Source organism: Lutjanus erythropterus, chromosome 3 (genome assembly GCF_056507025.1).
Source record: "Lutjanus erythropterus isolate fLutEry1 chromosome 3, fLutEry1.hap2, whole genome shotgun sequence".
Taxonomy (NCBI): Eukaryota; Metazoa; Chordata; class Actinopteri; order Lutjaniformes; family Lutjanidae; genus Lutjanus; species Lutjanus erythropterus.
In genome coordinates, this window is record NC_139319.1 from 46,204,021 (window position 1) to 46,225,941 (window position 21,921).

A 21,921-nucleotide genomic window follows, 5' to 3' on the forward strand; every position below is an offset into this window, starting at 1 on the left:
TTGATTTTGTGGTTGCTGTAATGTTTGAAGGAAAAATCTAAATCAGTTTATGATAATTTTTCGTTGAATAAAAGGACCAAGCTTTTCACTCCTCCTCCCCCCTTCTAATGATGCAGTTTGCATTTGGTCAGGCTGTCGTGCTGTCTCCTGATTTAACTGGGACCTGTCTCACCAACCGGGATCACTGAGTTAGCTGTCGAACAGCACTGAGTGCAGCCAGGAACACCCTCGTGTACTCCATCCACTCTGTGGTGGAGATCAGGTGTGGTTCTGGCTTATCCAGCCTTCTGCATTAATCCTGCTGTGTGAAACAGGCCCCAGAAGTGCCATTGGTGTTCGGCTGCTGGAAGTCGCTCTTAGTTCTTCCACTTTAACTATTATTGTATTTGTTATATTTTTACTGCTCTTTGAGGTTCATTTGGTTCTTTGTTGTAATTATTGTTTTACTTTTTTCTGAAATAGACAAATAAACTTTACTAGCTATTGCAACTGTGTGTTTATTCATTTTGTTCACCATGAATGTTAATTATGATGTGTTCCATGAAAACTGTACTGTGCAAAATGCAAAGATGGACACAAATACATAAAAAGTACACAAAGTATTCGAAATAGTATCTTGTTACAAATGAAAAATACAGGCTCATCAAAGCAAAATACATACATTCACCGGCCACTTTATTAGGTACACCTTGCTAGTACCGGGTTGGACCCCGTTTTGCCTTCAGAACTGCCATAATTCTTAGTGGCATAAATTCAACAAGGTGCTGGAAACATTCCTCAGAGATTTTAGTCACACAGTTGCTGCAGATTTGTGGGCTGCACATCCATAATGCAAATCTCCCATTCCACCACATCCCAAAGGTGCTCTACTGGATTGAGGTCTGGTGACTGTGGAGGCCACTGGAGAACAGTGAACTCATTGTAATGTTCAAGAAACCAGTTTGAGATGATCTGAGCTTTGTGACATGGTGTGTTATCCTGCTGGAAGTGTCCATCAGAAGATGGTACACTGTGGTCATAAAGGGATGGACATGGTCAACAACAATACTCAGGTAGACTGACTTTTAAACGATGCTTAATTGGTACTAAGGGACCCAAAGTGTGACAAGGAAATGTCCCCCACACCATTACACCACCAGCAGCAGACTGAACCATTGATACAAGGCAGGATGGATCCATGCTTTCATGTTGTTATATCTGAATGTTGCAGCACAAATCGAGACTCATCAGACCAGGCAATGTTTTTCAAATCTTCTATTGTCCAATTTTGGTGAGTCTGTGTGTAAATTGTAGCCTCAGTTTCCTGTTCTTAGCTGACAGGAGTGGCAGGTGTGATCTTCTGTTGCTGTAGCTTCAAGGTTCGACATGTTGTGCGTTCAGAGATGGTCTTCTTGGTTGTAACGAGTGGTTATTTGAGTTACTGTTGTCTTTCTATCATCTCGAACCAGTATGGCCGTTCTCCTCTGACCTCTGGCATCAACAAGACATTTTCCCCCAGAGAACTGCCGCTCACTGGATGTTCTCTCTTTTTCAGACCATTCTCTGTAAACCCTAGAGATGGTTGTGTGTGAAAATCCCAGTAGATCAGCAGTTTCTGAAATACTCAGACCAGCCTGTCTAACATGAACAACCATGCCACGTTCAAAGTCACTTAAATCACCTTTTTTCCCCATTCTGATGCTCAGTTTAAACTTCAGCAGGTTGTCTTGACCATGTCTACATGCCTAAATGCACTGAGTTGCTGTCATGTGATTGGCTGATTAGATATTTGCAGTAACATGCAGTTAGGTATACCTAATAAAGTGTCTGGTGAGTGTATGTGGTCAGTAAAAAGACAATTAATCTAAATACAAGTGATTTGTACAAATACCTTACATACAGGGTTAGCAGGGTTACTTTAAAACATGTACTCCAATACAATTACTACTATTATTGCTAAAGGCAGAAAAAACACATCACTGCGTCAAATAACAAAGCTGTGAGACAGGACACATGGAATGAAAACAAAGCTATACAACTATATGACTAAGGAGCAGACAAAACCAAACATAAAGTAAATGACTAAGGTGGTACATAGGGCATATAAGTCTGTCAATAATTCTCTTGGATGTGACCCAAAATGTTAACGTATGTTGGCTGGGTCCATTAATAAAAGAGATGTATTTTGCCCACTTAGCATGATATTTGTCCGCCTGGTTAGTGAGCCTAAAGGAAAGGCCCTCGTATGCTGCCACAGTACTCAGCTGAGAGAACCACGCTCTGGATGAGCTCTCTGGACCCTGTCTGCCTGACCTGCAGGCCTAGCTTTAAGAGGGAGAGGGTCACCCAGAACAAACAGGCTCGGGCAGAATGGAATCAATTTAATATTTTCATGTATGGCTGATCAAAATTGTGGAGAAGTGAAACGGTGTTTCCCCACACCTTCACCTCTAAGTTCCCTTGATATTTTCTGATGAAATGTAGGGGCAGGAGGGCATCACAGAGTGAGCTTTCCATGCAGTGCCAGGTTGGGGCATGCTCTTGGGGCAGAAAACAGTGGCCAAGTATCACAATATTAAAGTAATGTTCTTTTTTTTCATTTTCTCTACTTCTGGTTTTGTAATCACATGGTTAAAATGTTTACAAAGCAGTACAGATGGAAAAGATAAAAAGGTCTAAAAGAAATTCAGCAAGGATTTGATTCATGTTTTACCATCTCATATTTGCTTTGTTCATTCATCTCTTTTAGATCCAAAAGAGAGAAACCACAACAGTGATCCACAGACAGTGTGACAGGGTCAAAGTGCGCCCTCCAGTGGATGTTGTAGCAACAATGGTAGTGGTAGGGGCAGGTGTGGTAAGCGCCATAGCCTGTCCCATGCATGTCCCCACATTTCCTACTTTGTCCACAGAAGCCAGCTCTACACTCTGTGAGCAGCAGGAGGCGTTGTAGGTAACCATCATGATGCTCTGGCCTCCTGGTCCGGCCATGGTGTTTGTGCTGAGGGTACCGTTCCCTTCACGCTTGATGACTCTCTCGATGCCAGTCCCATTGACGCCGTCGGTGAAATAAGCAATGAACTGCCACTGGGTGGAAGCACAGAGCAAAGAAGAGGCGGGGCAGATACCTGTGATATTGAGTACTTGGCACTCTGGACCGGCAAAGTCTGTCACCTGGTGACAGAAAAAGAGAGGAGATTACACAAGAAGAGATGAGCGTGGTTGGAAAAAATGGAAAAACACAGGAGTCCAGATTGTTACTTCAAGCAGATGTGAGTATTACTTCAACATTTGTAGTGCACACAGTGTCAGAGGAAGTCTTCAGATCTTTTACTTATAAAAGTACTAATATCACACTGTAAAAAAATAAAAATACAAGTAAAAATGCTGCACTGAAAATGCTACATAAAAGTCACCCATTCTTGAGAATTAGGACAAATTATGTCCTAGTCCAACGATACAAAACAAACAATTTAAAAATGTGAAAAAGCCTTTAAAATCTAAAACTAAAAATAACCAATGATATCATAGGTGTAAAATACAACTGTATTTTTATGAAAATGTTGGCCTTTTAAAGTTGTGTTCCAGATTTTTGTCAACGCCGTCAGATTGTCAGGCTAAAAACTAATGATTTAATCAGGCATAAAATTAGTTAGCTATACCCTAAGGACCCCTGTTTCACTTCCTGGTTCAATGATTACAAAGACAGTAAAATAATTCACAATTGTGAAGCTGTCAGTTGATCACTTCAGCTGTACTGGTACAATATAAACTGTTGGGTTGGGATGTTATTTTATTAAAAAAAAAAAAATTCTGACTCACCGATCCATCCTCACTCACAAAATCAGTTATAAGAACAATGTCAAAAAATATGCTAAGTTATGTTCTTATTTAAAGGGTGTTCCACCAACTTAGCATAACGCTGTAGCATTGTAAGACTCACAATGCACAGATTTTTAAAAATGTAGCAAAATCAGTGGAGCAGAGCCAGGTCTTCCATTCATTCTTTTTATCTGTCAAAATCTGGTGCCTACATTACCCACAATACAACTTGACTGCCAACAATTTGGTCAAACATTCAGCTGTTTTGTCCTACGCTACTGTTGCCTTGTTCTATGGCTGACCGCAATATTACTGAATGAATTTGTCAAAAAATAGAAATCTTACTGGTGCTTGAGCAATATTCTCTGTCTTTTTTTTAAACCAGGAAGTGAGACAGGGGTCTCTGGGGTATAACTAACCCTTTTTATGCCTGATTAAATCATGTTGTTTTTTTTAATCTAACGGAGTTGATGGAAATCTGGGACACAACTTTAAAGGGCCAACATTTTCATAAAAATAATATTATAAATATATCTATCTATTTTTTAAATTGTTTGAAGTTGTGAATTCTTGTCTGGGACAGGGTGTTTTCTGGCACAGAGCAAGTTTAGAAACTAAAAAAATAAGTATGCCAAAACATTTGATGAATTACATATATATCGTATAAATATAAATCCTTGAAGACTAAATTTTCACAAAAAAACTGGTATTAGAGTGTTGGTATTCTCAAGAATGGTTTAAATACAAACCATATAAAATCAAAGATGGCTATAGATGTCCACTTCACTGGAGCTCTGCTCAGCAGCAGCACCGTCACTGATGGCCAGAACATACAGTATATACTGGGGTTTGTGCGGTTGCTGGAAATCCTTGAAACTTGAATTTTAATGTACTGTTTTCGTGGTTTGAAAAGTGCTTGGATTTTGGATAAAACTCTTGAAACTGCTTGAAATCGCAACTGCATTACTTATATAATATATATAACCAGTCAGGTTATATTGGACGTCAAGTCTACTTACAGACAGATCACACATTTTGAAACTTGGTTGGGGTTTCCTTGCATTTGTCATTCTTCTGTAGCATGCCACCACAAAACATAGGTTTTCTTTTTTTCAATAGCAAAATAACATCTGATTTAACGTGATGAAGATGTGCAATAATCATCGTGAGTATATGTAATTTACCACAGCTGTAAAAGCTGGTGGTGCTGGAAAAGCTTGAAAATCCTTAAATTTTACTTTGGAAAAGGTGTAGAATCCTGTATATAAAGAGCCCTGCCACTGCTGTAGACATCTTGCACCATCCTTGATTTAAACATGATTTGCACCATTGTTACTTTGCACCTTCCTGATAGTGTTTTTTATAGTTTTTCCACCTGAAACGTTGCTATTTAGATTATCTGATTAGATTATCTTTTAGCAAACCACCTCTTCACTCCCCTTCATTCCACACCCAGATCATTGTTTCTTCTCTTACCTTGGCGGCCACAGAAATCCTGAGGACAGCGTAGTTGATGTCGTTGGCAGCTGAATTCTCCGCCTCGATGGTAAGGGTCACGTCTGTTCCTGATTCAGTGTCGGCTGGTGCTGTTAAGGTCACGGTGCCGCTGGCTTTGCCTCCGCTGTCTGCTGCTACGGTGACGGAGCTGGGTGAAGTGAATGTAAAGCTGCGGTCGTTGCTGGCTCGCACTGTGAACGTCCCGGGCGTGTCTGAGGATACTATGAAAGGGACGGAGATGGTGGAACCTGGTTCTATGTTAATGTTGTTGGCTTGAGTCTGGAAAAGTAGAGTGAGAGGAAGAGAGAGATTACGATTCTTTTCCGGGCCTGTCAAACTTCCTAGCTTTCCTGGTCAGAAATCAGCATTATAATGATGTACCATAGTGCTGCATCGATGACCTGTCTAAAAAAAAAAAAAAATGACAGAAAACATGTTTGTTTGGAGAGTCAACATGAAAACTGTAGTGCAAAAATTTTTTTTACCTGCTCTAGGCTGCTTTTAGTGTTCCTTATACCAAAAACACATAAGCAAAGCTGTATAGAGTGGATTAAACAGTGTCAAATAAGCTGCAACTGTTAGCATTTCTAGCAAATTAGCTAACCTGTAACCAAACTCAAGTCAGTGACATCAGTAACTTACTTCATTTAATTGTGGATTACATTAACAAAACTGTTGCACTTTATTTTATAGTAACAAGACGTAACAAGCTGTACTTTGTACCAAATTAGGAAAAAAAGATATATGTTCCTTAGTAGACACTATTAGACCCTTTATTAGACCCTTATTAGACTTTCTTAGAGGGTCATTTAAGACACATTATGACAGATCTGTATCAAAGTACTCATTAGTGTACTGTAAAACAAAGTGTGACCAAAACATCTTAAGCTAAAAAGCAATACAGGGGTAATGGATTACATGTAATCAGATTGCAAAAAATAAGTAACTACAATCAACCCAGATTTACATTTGAAAAAAGGTGTAATTAGATTACAGTTCAACTGACAAGGATTACTTGATTTAATTATATAATATAACATCTTTAAATATGGTGGTTTCAGAATTGTAAAAACTTTTTCATGGCAACTAATGCTATATTATCATGTAAATGGCCATTTATGGTTAATAGAGTTTTTATTCCTTTGTATTTACACTGAAAATGGTGTATGAACACGTTGAGTAAGTTCTCCTTTTGCGTTACAAGACCTCCATGTGACCTTAGATGGAAAAATACCAGCAACAAAAACTTGCACAGAGGAAATGGCATTTCACAAATTGGTAATCTGATTTCACAAAATTGAAATGCTCTTGTAATCCAATAGACTAAGCTACTCATTACAAAATCTACCACCTATTTTGTATTCAGTAACTGACTACATTTCAAAGTATGGAGTCAAACAACTCTGGTTAGGTAGAAATGGCAACTTAAATAACTGAAATAGTGTTAGAGTTTGCCAAAAACTTTGATTAGTCTTCATTCTAAAAGCTTTTTCTCTTGTAAAAGTGTAAATGAACTGTTTGAAAATACAAAAAAGTACCAGTACTAGTACTAAAAGCTAAGCAAACAAAATTATATTAGAACAAAATAGCAGACTCATGTTACATTTTATAAGATTTTTAAGCTAATTAGCTTAAAACAACTGGTAACTTCTGATTGGTGGAGTTGGAAAGGTGAAGAACGCAGCAGAAGACGCATTTAGTGTTGGATATGTGCCACTGAGGAACTGTTTGCATACAAGCGGTCATTTAACTGGTCAGCTAAAGTTGAAGTGAAGGTGAAGAGCTGCAGCGCTGAGACAGAGAACAGAGTGTGATTGAGCTCACAGCGACAGAGACTCTGGAGGTCTTGATCTGTGTGGAGGCCTGTCTCTGGAAGCTGCTCTGTGTTGACCCGGAGGTGTCCTGACCTCGGAGCTGAACCACATAGTTGCCTGCCGGGACTTTGATGAACCTTACCAGGAAGTCACCTCCTTTTAATGGCTGCGGAGGACAGACAGAGAAAAAACTTATTACTCATCCTGCATATCAGTCACAAGGTAGCAATAAACCAAATAATATGAGCCGGTCAGAGTAGCTAGAGTATGACTAATGTTATTAATATTTAATCATTCTTTAACTTCGCAGGAGGTAATAATCTCTGCAGAACTTTTCTTTCTTTGGCAAAGTTTCATTTTGTGGTGGTAATGCAGATGTGATATGATGTGACCTACTTTCTAGCTGTATACATGTACAGGCAGTGGTGGTAGAAATATGTAGATCTTATACGTATGTAAAAGTAGTAATACTACATTATAAAAATACAGTTGTAAGTAAAAGTCCATCCATTATTCTGATGGGTCATAGGGGGGTCTAGCACCTATCCCAGCTGACACTGGGCAGGGTACACCCTGCCACCCTCAAGTAAAAGTCCTACATCCAAAATCCTACTTATGAGCATCAAAATGTACTTAAAGTACTAAAAGTAAAGCAGAATATCACCTTTTTGAATATACATTATATTATTAGATCATAATTATTGATTTGTAATGTGTAGATCACTTTAATGTTGCAGCTAGTAAAGGTGAGGCTCAATCTATAATATATGATGATGATTGATATTTTGTATTAATAGTCTAAATCTGCAAAGTAACTGGTAACCAATGCTTTACAGTTTTGTTTTTTACAAATACTCACACACTAAAATTAATAAATGACACTCATTGACCAAAACATCAGTCCAGATCTGCATTACTTCAAGCACATGCTCAGCCTCACATTTTCACAAAATACTGCACTACATAGGGTGTTTGGCAAATCACTAAACACACTTCTCTACATTAGACAGAGATATCTAACACAGTGTCAATCCTTCAAAGCTTCGCCTTTCACCACACCTCTATGCAACTGATCAAACGCGGCTGTCAGCTGTACCGATGCTCGGGTGTTTAACCGTAAACTCACCAATCAGACGTAAAACATGAAAAAAGGTCTGACATTTTGACAAAAGCACAGGTGAGAACTTCTCTCTAAAATCTGTACAGTGTGGCCTACTTTGCACTATGTTTGGTACACACATTCCATATTTGAAGCAATGCCTTGTATGCTGTTCTGTGGCATTATACTTTTGATTTGGTCTACAGCCTGACCTAGAAGCAACACCATACCATAAAGGGTTAATTCTGTAATACTGCTGGCTTTAAATCATTTTCATCACTGTCTGTCTCCCATGTTTAATTTGTTTTCAAACTTTTGGTTTGAAAAGTGCTATATAAATAAAGTTTATTACAGTTTTTCACAAGTGCTTAAAGCTCCAGTAGGCATTGTTTTGGTATAATTGAGAAACTATTTCACAAAATCCTTCCAGCTTATTGTTAGTCAGGTGTTCCGAGAGAGAACTAGACTGCTGCATCTCCTCTATGGCTCTGAATCTGGCCCGTGACGGTAGACTTAATCCAATCACAGGTCTTTTAGGACCTGGGGGACTCCTCCTACTAGTGCAGCTGCGCGTGCACGTTTCTTCGGTGAGACTCTGAATCAATGACAGAAACTACTGCAGGAAAAAGTATAAAAAATAAAAAAGAGCCCAATCAGCGATACACTCAAGCCAGGGGTTTGTCAGCTCACTCAGTTACTTCTGAGTTCACCTTCAGTTATATTCATTCATGTGTATCATGGAGCTTTGCTGAGTGCCAAGAGGACCGGGTGGAGCTGAGACACAGAGCCGACAGACAGCTGCTCAGAGCCGGGGAGCTCTGCCGAGGAGGGTCTGCAGCAGACTGGTGCTTCTGGAGGAAAAAACACTGGAGTCGCGGTGATGCCGGCTACTTTACTGGCAGGAGATAAACTCAGAGTGTATATTTCAAACGTTTGGGATTAAAAAGAGGATTTATCTTCATGTTTGCCTGTAAACCTGAGTGTCTAATGTAGAGAAGTGTCTAGTGATTTGAAAAGCTCTGTGTGTGGTGTCTTGCAAAAATTGTGAGGCTGAAAATGTGCTTATAGTTGTGCAGATCTGTGCTCAGGGTTCACTCCTTGAGTGTCAGGTTTCACTTTGTTATTTTAAACAATCAAGCAATCGTAAAAAACCCTATTTATTATAAGTATACATTCGCTTTATAGTTAATTGGCTCAAACAGATAAAACCAGAGGTGGAGTCTTTTAAGTTTATCAAGTGTAACATGTGACATGCCTGCAGTGATCCACTGATCTCCCTTGGACCTGAGCTGTCAAACAGGGTGACGTCTGTGACTGTTACCGTGTCACTTCCTGTCACAGTGACCAAGAGGGTGAGGTTACCGCCTGAAAGGTATGGCAAGAGAAAAAAAGTAAATGAGTTTAAGTGCAATATGAACATGATGTACACAAATAAAGAAGATTAAGACGATCTGGAATAAGACAGGGTAGTTTAGGTTTAATGATTTGGACTTTATTTAATGGGACATGACAGAAGATGATGTTGGGGACAGCAAGGTAAATGCTTATAAGATATAACAAAATGATGGAAAGAGCCCGACCTGTAGCAGGACGTCCTTCCTTCAGATTGATTCCACCGCTTGTCCCCTCTTGATCTTCCATAAGGTTATAGACAAAGTTAAGTGAGCTTCGACCTGATGGACACACACAGAAAACGGATCAGTAGAACTTAAATCAATCAAAGATTTATAAAACATCTCATCTGTTCGCTCGGAGTTCATAGTTCTACTGACCTATGACCTTAACTGAGTAGGGATCATTGGAGTTGACACTGATTTCCCATGATCCTATTTGATTGGTAGTTTTGAGGCTTAAACGACGTAGGTTTCCCACTGTGGTTACAGTTGCCAGAGGACCAGTGGACTGACCTGAACTCTGAGATGCACCTGGACAGAAAAAAGGGAAACATATTTCATGCTTTAATATCTAGCAAGCTAAAAGGTCGGGTACGGAAGCCCTGAGGGGGAAGTTGTGGTGATCCATTTTCTGAGTCTGAGTCATCTAAATTATTTTCTTTCCTGTGTTTATAAATTAGAAATATGTGAGATTCTTTTTCCCCTGTTGAAAAATGTACACAATTTGATTTGTTATTTTTCAGTACTCATTTTGGCCACATATGGAAGTGTACTGCCATTAAAGCTTACTTGTTCAAGTCTTTAGATAATAAAATAAATTAAATAAACAAAGGAGATAAAAGCAATTTAGATCAGACTTGAGGTGATTGGATGAACCATCTGTCTATCACGTCCAACATGGGCTAATTTCAACTAATTGCTCTTCTTTCAATGAAGAATTTGTGTATGCCTAAGTCACACCCCTTCTGTTGTGCCCCATAGGAACTATCTTTAGAAAAAATATGAATTGTAGCCTACAGTGAGAGACAAATTACTTTTTAATCAATTTGACCTGTGCCACATTTGTCAGTTAAAACATAATTTTACAAATCTATTTTTCCATTAGTCTTTTTATTCCATCCAGCATCTGTCTGCAGATGAAAATCCTTTGCGCTTGGTAGTGAGAAATTTCCCCAGAAGTGTGAAAAAAACACGTAACACATAACCCATCTAAGTAGTTTGCAGCTGTGTAAAAATATGAATCTCTCAAACAATGCTGAGACAGGGAGGGGACACAAGTCTTTGTGAAACACATGTCCTAAAATGTGTCTGAACCTGTGGAGCTGGTCAGTGTGAAGATGAGAGATGAGACTCCTGTGATGTAGATGATCATGTTGCTTAGTGATGCATCAACAATAAATTGAAATTTCTCAGGCCTCCCAGGATTCAGTGATGCCTGGAAAGCCGTCACCTGGAAGAGGGAGGAACACAAACAGCTGTGAGAGAGGAATCTGTATGGAAGGATGAGAGCTGTGTGAAATGTTAGGGCGCAACTTTGCACTAAATACAGAAGTACACAATTTCCAAATGTGTTATACCATCTTCGGTCAGGTATGATGTAATGTCTTACCACAGCGGTTGCTGTTGAATCTTCTATAATAGTAGTGGCTTGAGAGAGGTCTGACTTGGTGACCTCAATGGCCTGACCTCCAGAGGTTCGAGCTAGGTCACGGTACAGCATGATTTCTGAATGGCTCAGAGAGCGTGCTGTGCGGCGCCGTCGTCTGGCCAGGACGTCTGTCAACATGAAATTAACCTAAAGGAGAGAAAACATATATTTACACTATGTGCAGCACATCCTGTACACTATAATGCTATGCAGGGCAAAATTTTAGCAAAACTGCAACATGGTCAAGTGCAATTTTCAAATTACAGGAAGAGCAACATTTGTTAAACTTTTGTGTACACGCACAATTTACTATGAATTGATTTAAGTTTAATTATCATAAAACCGTATATGTACAATTTTTTTCTACCAACACGAACTAATTAAAAGTTGTTTTCGAGAATAAGATGTAAAATTCATCATACCCTTTAATATCGCAAATCATATCACAATTGCATTATTAGTCAAAATAATTGCAATCAGATATATTTTCAAAATTGTTTAGCCCTAATGGTGTGTTCACATAGAAACCAAAGCAGACCCTCTATGCTTCCATGGAAAATAAAACTAGCAAAACGTTTGTTTTTTTTTTATTTGAGAGCAAATTGCCCCACAATATAAATATATTTTGATTATATCTTTTATTTTGCTAGTAACTGTTGTATAATCACAATACACACCCAAGCCTGAGCTTTATCATCATTTTTACCACAGTCCGCCGCTTCTTCCTGATGATCGTGTTTCAACTTTTGCCAGTTTGTTTGCCTAAGCCAGTGGTTCCCATACTTTTTTTGCCATGCACCCCTTTCAGAAGCCAAAAAAAGTTTGCACACCCCCGCCCCAGAATAATTGGGGATAGAACTAATAAAAAAGAATTCAAAACTTGAATTTTAGTGAAATAAAGGTATAGAATCAGCATACTGTATTGTTTATTTCCCAAGTATAAATCATATTTTTTCTACTTTGTTTCACTTTTAGTCTTCCACACCCCCTCTGCAGCCTACATATGTTGACCTTCTATGATATGACTTAAGTGCAAGAACAGTAAAACTCGACTCTTACACACTTACCTTAGACTTGGTGGTCTCTATAAGGGCAATCACGGTGTTCCTCAGCTCAGCATCTTTGGCTGCAGCGTCGGTGAAGACAAACATCTCAGAGGATGATGGAGCTGAAGTCAGTGCAAGCTTTCAGTCACATATAGGACAGGAAAAAAAAAAACGTTATTCATTCATCTATTACATTAAAATCCTGGAGGTCGATAACTGAGTTATTGTCGAGGTGATCATATCAGCGTTATTGCTTTACAGAACTCTGTTGTCCAAAGTCATGATTCCAAGGAAACAACTTAAATACTAAAATGAACTGTTCATCTATTTATGCACACACAGTTACACACACCCTCAGACCAGACAAACTCATCTCTGGGTTGTCGCCTCCTCCATCAGCAGTGAGCATGTTGATTTGTTCTTTAAAGGAATCTGCCTTGGTTGTCCTAATCACAGGTCCAAAGTCTAGACAGGAGATGAAGTTGGAGATAAATTATTTCTTTTGTATTTTTTTCTTTTTGCTTTCACTATAGAGCAAACCATAATTTATTTGGCAGTAACATCTGTAAGACTGTAGATTACTTACCTGGGTCATTGAAAGGTACCAATATGTAGATGGAGGGCTCCTGTGGTGTTCCTCTCTTACTGTCGATGATGTCAAAAGAAACTTGCTTCGCTGCTGCTATGTCATCGCTCATACTGCCTGTGGTGTCAATGATAAAACACAGCGCTGAGGCCTGGGTCTGAGAGAGGCCCATCAATCTACAAAAACAAGAGAAAGACAAAATATTATCAGGTTTTCATTTTTACTGGAAAATCTATTTTAAAAGATCAAACTCTTGACTATTAAGCCTTGTTACCTCCTAATGTTTTTTTTTTAATTAAATGTAGACATCAAGTCTGTCATTTTTTTCATGTTCACAGCAGTCATAGTGAGCAGCCATTTTATTTTCTTTTAAAGTTGCTCAGAGTTTTCTTAATGCTAATCAAAATATACATTTCTGAACCATAATTCTTATTTAGCTTTGATTTAAAAGGGCTACAGAGATGGCATGTTATGGTCGACACACATCTGATAGTAAATTAATTATTGAATGAATTTCTTGAAAAATAGAAGTGTTAACAGTGCTTGAGCAGTACTCCGGCCTTACTTAAACCAGGAAGTGAGTCAGGGGTCCTTAGTCCTTACTTAAAAGGTTCAGCATTTTCAGAGATGAATATAATAGCACATTTTTCTGCATTCTACATTTGAAGGCTTTTAACACATTTTTAAATTGTTTGAAGTTGTGAATTCTTATCTTGGACAAGGGTGTAATTAAAACAAAACATTTCATAAATACATATCTTGTATATATTAAGCCATAAAGAAAAAAATCATCAAAAAATAAAAGAAGAGTGTTGGAATTAATTTTTAGTTTTTTGTGGGTAAGACATGCTTTGTCCCAGTTCTCATGAATGGGTGATTACATACGGTAATGGGTCATGAGTGTTTAGAAACAGATTGTTGTAGCACAACCTGATCACATCAGATGTGGAAAATCTCAAACTTTTGGCATATTGTTTTCCTACTTGTTATTACTTTACATCTGTTAGGAATAGATCCTTGGTGCAACTGAAATGAGTGATTAATCAACATGTTAATCCAGGCTGGCAGAGGTCTGGATGGTAATGAGCTAAGGCTCAGCAGGTACTGTTGCATGTTCAAATCACTAATGGTAGCATGATCTTAATCTAAACTTTAATTTGGTGTTATAGCGTCCCTGTGCATCCATACTGGCACACAAAATGGCATAAAGGTGAAGCTGGCCCATACCGCAGAAAGGTGATGTCTCCGACAGCTACTCTGATGTCCTCCAGTAGATCCATTGAGGCCTCCACCGCCAAGTCAGCCGCTTTGTAGTGCAGTGAACCATGACTGGACCTCAGAGTGTCCTTGTTGATGCCCCCTGCTGGGTCCTTTGTGCTTGTTTTGTCAGTGGCACCACCGTGGCTGCATTTACCTAAGAGCCACAATATAAAGAAGCTCAGACTGTGTACCACTCAATGGTCGTAACAGAGAAGTAATTATTAGTCATGTTATCTAAAGGCAGATGCTATTAGCACCCAGGTGTCAGTGGCCAACAATTCTATTTGCACCCACAGTGGCTATTTACATCTGCATGGCAGAGACAAACCATGAGTTTTCCCTAAACCTAAGCAAGTAGTTTTGTTGCCTATGTCTAATCAAGTATTTGTGTTGCCATAACTTAACCAAGTAATTTCGTCTCCTTCAACTAACCAAGTAATTTTGTTGCCTAGACCTAACCAAGCGGTTTTGTTTCCAAAACGTAACCAAGTCTTAACAATGTAACAATGTAATTTTGTCTCCTAAAATCAAGTAGTTTTGTTGCCTAAACCTGACCAAGTGTATGTGTTACCTTAACTTTACCAAGTAGTTATGTTGCCTAACCCCAACCTAATCTTAAAAGAGAAGTTCTGTCTCCCAAACCTAACCGAGCGGTTTTGTTACCTGAAATAAACTTTGCCAATATTGTGGACTCCTAACATTATGGCAGCTAGTTCGCTAGCTAAACTTGTACGTAAAAACAAACCATGGTATGAGTTCCTTTGCATCATAAACACTAATGTAGAAGATAAATTTACCCGTGGGTTTTGCTGAAGACTCCATGTTGTAGTAGCCTGACGTGAGAAGTCCCTGTTGCAGCACTTCAGGCAGAATGTTGTCAGTACACATCTTTCCTGTACAGCTCCTACACGTTGGAGTATTTGGGCCTTGAGCATATTGAGAAACAAGTTAACATGCCAGCAGCATTTGACAGATATCTGTAATGTGGTAATACATCTGGAAATAAACATATTGGAAAGCTTGGACCTCAGAACAGCTGTTTACTTAATGCTCTGTTTATAATCCAGCTAGTTGGCACTTAACTGTGGTTTTGTGTATTGAGTAACAATGTATCTATTGCCATGTGTAGATTTGTGTGTGCATACTGAAGAACGCCAAGGCAGAGTAAGTCAGAGTAAGGCAAAAAGTTGATGGAAATATAATACTCAAGAAAATTCTACTTAAGTATAGTAATATAGTATTTGTACCTTGTTACTTCTCACCATGTTCAGTCAAGGTAGACAGGTAATGTTACATTAGTGACAATATGCCTTTTTACTCAATGGACCAAACTGTTGTTTAAACCGTACACTTCACTCAGAAAACAAAACCCTACCTGCCAAGTTGTACATAGGTCGGTCAGGTCTGATCAGAGTGCTGTAAGGAGCAGTTTCCCCCAGTTCAACCCAGTTACTGTGGCTGTAGAAGTCCTTAATGTACAGAATATGTATATATGTTATTATTTGGTCTCCTCCCTCCAAAGTGGTGCCACCATCCAAATAAAAAGGAGGGAAAAGAAACTGAAAAAAGATCCAGCAACAAAATAATTGTCAACTCACCTGTAGGACGTGCAAAACTAGTCCAAGTTTCTGCCTCCCTGCTTCAAAATTCTCCCGCTTCACATTAGCCTTCACAGTGGACACACCTCAACAGAAAAACAACAATAAGAGTCAACAACAATACAACAAACACCTCTGCTTCATTTTCCATCATCAGGTCAAAGTTTAACCAAACACTGCATAATATATAGTGGACAGAGTGTCTGTGACATCAGCTGTAAGATTCTGGAGAGCCATTGACCGTATTCACACTACAGCCGTATTTCTTCGACCTCACACTCAGGATAGGAAACTCTAATACCGCTGTGTTCCAGGCTGTAATCTTATGAACGCAGACAATCTGACAAATCACTGTTTCCCGATTGTGCCGTAAATGAAAAGACAATGGATAGTGAAAATCTGGAAGGACTATCATGTTTTATGTACCATGGGGGCATTCAAGAGGACATTTTTTTCAAATGCCCCCTGATTCCACCTGTTGCCCATTAAGGGCTTTGTCCCCTCAATGTAAATCTATCTGATTATGGGGCACTTGCCTGGATGATGTGCTGTCATTCCTCCTGGGAGGACAGTCTCCAACAAGCTCATTACATTTACTATGAAAAATATCATGGGTGTAGGAACGCAAAGTTGTACCTGTTGTGATGATACTCCGTCCTGTGATGAAACGCTCATTGTCAAAATGGTACTCCGGGCTGAATAGCAATGAGAAATCCACGTCCCCGTTGCTGTTGCAGATATCATTAATGGCACTTTGGAACGTATCGGTGGAGATTGGAGACTTGGAGGTGGATGAAGGGTAACAGGCCTTGTATACCCGGGTAACTGTCAAGGTATCATCAATCTGAAGACAAAGAAGTGGTTGACTGCAATATGACATCCTCTCATTCTGTTGTGGTATATGACATTGTTTAACAAACATTAGACATAACAGCTGATGCAACTCCACCAATTAGGGGTGTTACAATTTCAATATTAAATTCAGTTTCAATAATGAAAACCCAGGCCAGAATCAAAGATTCTCTTGGTATTTTTTTTTTCTCTCCCCAAAAAACAACACTTTAAAGACAACACAGCGTAGCTTACCACCTGTTATATCACAATAAAGTCCCGCCCCTTTTGAAATTTAGGTAAACTTTCCCCTTTCTTGTTTCCTGTACACATTTTTGCTTTTGTACAGTTTCTGGTACATAGTTTTGGGACCTGCCCTACTATGACTCTGAGTGGGTAGTGCCCTCATTGCTTTGGGTAAGTTTATGCATGGGTAATGTGACTGGATAGGGTTTAGCGGGTCAGTATCCCTCTCTGTACTTATGTAAAATACTTATGTAGATATGCTATATGCTAGGCTTCTCTATTTTGAAAAGAATACAAAAATTTTGAAGATGGTTTTTAGATAAGTTAAGGGGTAATCCCACAAAGTTAGCTAATTTTAGCAAAATGCTAGCTAACTAGCTAGCTAATGTACATCAACATAGAATATCTAAATACTGGAAACAGAAAAGGTTCCTTTGGGTACCAAGGTTGCCAAGAGCCAATTGATACCATATAGACTATCTTTGATAAGAAGAATTTGAAACTGTAACTGTCAGGGGATAAATCCAAAATATATTTTCAGAAAAATTAAACGACAGAATTTTGTTAGGTTTCTACTACTACTGTTACAAGCTTGCTAGAGTGTAACTGCTGGAAACAGCTGTATTAGATACTGTCTAGTGTATACTGACATGTAGAGGAAAAATTAAGTGCATTGATAGCAAAATCAGGATGAATTCCGGGACAAGTATACACAGCATAGCACAGCAGCATAGAATTGTGCAAATTATATTCTTTGCAAGCTCTCGCAGGCCACATAAGATGAGCCAGATTCAGCCTGCAGACCAGTAAATCAATATAATTGTTTCCCTGTCCAAAAAGCAACACTAATATACTTAACTAAGATCTTACATTCAGGCTGAAGTCCTGTCCCGCAGATTCAGCAATGTCTCGGCAGACCTCGGCCGTCTTTCTGAGAACCGCACTCTGGGTAATGACACGGTGTGTAAAGGAAGTCTGATCATTTGGGAAGAATGGTTGGAAGCAGTGAATGAGGCCTGGCAGGGAGAGGACGACGGTCACCAGGAGCACGACTGTCCCTCTGGTGGCCATGATGGACGATGAGGCTGTAAGGGAATGAGGAAGAGGAGTGAAGTCAAAAGAAGAAGAAATCTGAAGGGGTTTTGTGTCTCAAAAGCTTTCTCAAGAATCCACTTCTGCTTGTTTTCAACCACTTCCTTCACCAGAGAACCACAACCCTAACAAAACATGTAACGAGTACGCGCATTAAAAGTCTACTTTGTGACATTTGAGGGGAGCTCTAAAACATGATGTTCCTCAAGTAATTTATTGTAAAAATATGCTGTGGGTTTGTATGCTTTGTGTTTATGTGCTCATAACATGATAATTTCCAAACATTTATCTTCACTAATCATCACAATACTGTGCTGGGACAGTCGCACGGTCTGTGGTTCTGACACGGAGCAGAGCAGACTGATAAACAGGCAGACATATCACTTACTTTGGTTCCTGCTTGCTTTTTGTGGTTGTAAATAAAACGTTTGGGTGTAAACCACTTTCTCCCAGACTGTAACAATCCTCATACAGAAGGGAAGAAGGGACAGTCAGTGAGGACAAAATGTGTGTGGGAGAGATATGTAAGAGGCAAAACAGCTGTTTCTAAGAGCCTATGATACTTCCCATTTAAAGACAAATGTGAAGCAGACAAACATTGCCTGTCCCCCCGCAGATTTTATGATTTTTTTTTCTTGTTTTTGTTCTGATTCTTTGATTTTGAAGCAGTGGCCTTATATTCTTGTTATTTAGCCTCTATGAACTGTTATTGACAGTATTAACTGTCTGCAGCAGTAATAGTAGAATGTTTTATGCAGTAACCCTGAAACTGTTTGAATTTGAACCATGCACGTAACATTTAGCCAAGAGATTTGTGTTTTTTTCAACTCTGTTTTAATGACTAAGTGAAGATGGATGTTCAGTCATGTTTTATTTAGTTTAATTTAGGTTTGGGTGGGTGGGGTGAGTTTCCACTTCTTCTTCTTGTTTTCAATTTCAACCACTTCCTTCATTTGTTCTTTTTTTTCTTTTTTTTTTTTTTTTTTTTTTTTTTTTTTGCATTTTTGTTATTTGTTTGCACTTGCAAAAAAAGAGAACCAAACCAAACCAACCAAATCAATAAAAAAAATCCTTTACTTTACAAATAGCTTTAAAATATCTTCAGGTGTACAAATAGATGGATTAAAAAATAGGTTTCACACCCGAAATCTTTTATAGCCAATTTTCTTTATCAGACCAAATTTAATGAGTTTTGCAATGTGGAAATAAACCTGTGATCAGTGGTGAAAGAAAGTAACTTGTTCCATACAGATGCTTTTTTGGATTTGATCACCTCACTCAAAATACTCTTACACTCTTTATACTTGAGAGAATGTGTTTTTGCCCTTTGAAAATATATATGAAAGGAGGTTTAAGACCTGAAACATGAACCCACTGCCCTTCTATTATGATTCTAGCTATATCATAAAGCATAAGTAAAATTTTAGCAAAATGATATAATTTTAACTCAATGGCAAATTTAATCTCCCCCTCCAACTTCAGAAGATGTGAAAACCTTCCATAGAAAAAGATTCTTGTCCCTTCAGGTCCCACTTTATTTCATAGTTCACTAATAAGACATAACAAGTTGTAATTTCTCTCAAATTAGACAAAACATAGAAATAATATATTCATTATTAGTATTGGTTGTAAATGTTTTAATTTAATATAACTGGGTCTAAATACAAAGTTTAAAGTGTCATGCTCTATCATGTGTGTTAAGGTTCATACTAAATAAATCATTAGAAGTTCCTGGTTGGTTTAATCTGAATGACCTAAATTCCACAGTTGGTTGCTGGAAACAGATAAACAGCAGCTGAGCACTGCTGGCAGGAGGTTGTTGGCAGTGCACCGAGTGGGGCCATAACATGACAGCAAGAACCAACTGAACACACAAAGAGCATAATAGCAGGAAGGATTAAAGTCTAAATCTAACATCACACAGGCGTCATAGACGATAATCACATAACAACAAAACTGAAATGCCGTTACTGCATGAACTCTGCCAGCTGAGATTGTTTAAAAAGTGAATGTGAGTTTTTTATGTGACTGTTTACAGACTGTTTACAGACTGTTTACAGGCAAGGAATTATTCTTACAGTGGACACGTGAAAGTGTGTTGTTTTTCTGGGAAGATGGAGAAGTATGTGATAAAATGGGGAACATTCTTTAATTAGGTCAGTAAATAGTTCTGCCTCTTGTAATGTAATAGAGCTTTTTTTAGATTCTTGCTTATGATTTGCCTTTTGTTAAAATTAAATTTGAGTTGAATTTTTCTGTATGATTTAACTTTATTACTGTTATAGACTATTTTTAAGCAATGTCAGATAGCTACTTGTTATAAAACAGGGGTCTGCAACCTGTAGCTCTATTGCCCCACTTGTGTACCCATGTGGCTTTGACAAAAAAAACTACGTGCAAATTAATAATGTTTTTTTTAAACATTTTAATTTTCATTCATGATTAGGTATGTAGGGCTCTAAGTGATTCACAGATTCTTCAATTGTAAAAATGTGTAGCCCACACTGTGAAAAAAAACAAAACAAAAACTATTGTGAAACTACTTCCACTAGATTTTTGAGCTTTTAATCAAGCTCTTAAGTTTACTTTTTAAAAATGTTTCTTAGCCTTTATTTAGATAAATTTGAAATGTGTCATTCTTTAACTTTTACTTTTACTTCAATGGGGTTACTCAACAGTTTTTAAATCAAATTTATGTGTGATCCCAAACTCAAAAATTCAAGTTAATCTAGAGAAGAAAAGTAAATGATCTCAACAAAACAATATCAGTTGGTAAAACTTTTTCAAAACAAAAGAGTTTGAGTTGGGCTCAAAACAATAAAAAATCTATAGAATGAAGTTCCTTGATTTCTCAGTGGTTTTCTTCTCACAGTGTATACAAAAAATGTTTCAATATTTTGTCATCTAAATTTTGCCGGTGGCTGCCTGAAATGTCTCTGAGTGTTTAATAGTTGCAGCTCCAGACAGATTTTTCTTTCTTGTCTTACATCTTTATTTTTGAGACAGGAAAAGTCACAGACCTCTGGGCGAGATGAATATGAGGAGTCTTTTTTGTACCATGCACTCAGGAAATTTCAGAGGTAATGGGTGAAAACTGTTGACTACTGCAAAAAAAAGAACCCTCATTTTCAACTTTTTAGCACATCTAAAACAGAGCAGACTTAGGACACATACTGTCTGCTACTTTTGTGTCAGTTTTCCAGTGTGGATACACTAAAACCTGCGTAGAAAGTATGAATTTGGGACCTGGTGTTTATCTTGTCTGGGTTAGCGTTGTTAAAGCTGCCATAATATATATCTGAAATATATCACCGGAATGCAGTAAAGCAGTTTTGGAAGTGTAAGAATAAATTTCATAAATTCCCCTTCATTTTACCTGTTTTCAAATTTCCAAATCCTGAAACTGACCATATATTACCTATAATATTATTTGTAGCTAACAGTGTGAATGAGATGACAATATGAATAAGATTACTACCAATGTAATATAAAATGTAAAAAAAACTCTTACCTTTAAGTGTTTCTTTTTTCCTTGCTTTCTTTCTTTGTGTCAATATGTGATGTTCACATCCAGGTAGAACACTGAAGATGTGTGTGTGTGTCCTGCGTAACTGTGAATCCTTCAGTTGTGTGTTTGTCTGTGGTGGACTTTTATAGAGTGAGCGTACATCCTCATTGCTTTTGTTAGTGCTTCCTTAAAGTAAGAGATGTGGACACTCCTAAGGTTAGTTGGGCTGTTGAATTACCCCACAGTATAACAATATAACCTGTTGTTTTTTTTAGTTGGCAGTACAATTACAAGACAGTTATGCTGATAAGATACCTTGTAATAAAATCTTATCATAAAATTGTGTCTATGATAAAGAAATGTGTCATCATCAACCCAGAAACAGTGTTGTGCACATTCACACTTCACAAGAGCTAACTCAAAATTCAGCTCATTAAAGATTAAAATTAAGTAGTTCATATTCGTACACCACAATATTGAATTCTGAGCTAAGTCCCTATA

General features: G+C 38.1%; 1 protein-coding gene across 1 annotated transcript; it reads right to left on the reverse strand.

The window, feature by feature from the left end:
• Positions 1-1,355: 1,355 nt before the first annotated feature.
• On the reverse strand, positions 1,356-21,580 carry LOC146330915 (von Willebrand factor A domain-containing protein 7-like). The gene is made up of 18 exons (XM_084710992.1): positions 21,424-21,580; positions 17,691-17,905; positions 16,380-16,587; positions 15,744-15,829; positions 15,521-15,614; positions 14,943-15,071; positions 14,113-14,299; positions 12,886-13,061; positions 12,652-12,764; positions 12,321-12,437; positions 11,215-11,400; positions 10,920-11,055; positions 9,984-10,136; positions 9,792-9,884; positions 9,467-9,576; positions 7,123-7,278; positions 5,278-5,577; positions 1,356-3,153 (listed from the first exon to the last, which is right to left on the reverse strand). Exons 2-18 carry the CDS (start codon positions 17,889-17,891, stop codon positions 2,725-2,727), a joined length of 2,874 nt encoding a protein of 957 aa, XP_084567118.1. The 5' UTR covers positions 17,892-17,905; positions 21,424-21,580; the 3' UTR covers positions 1,356-2,724.
• Positions 21,581-21,921: the final 341 nt, after the last annotated feature.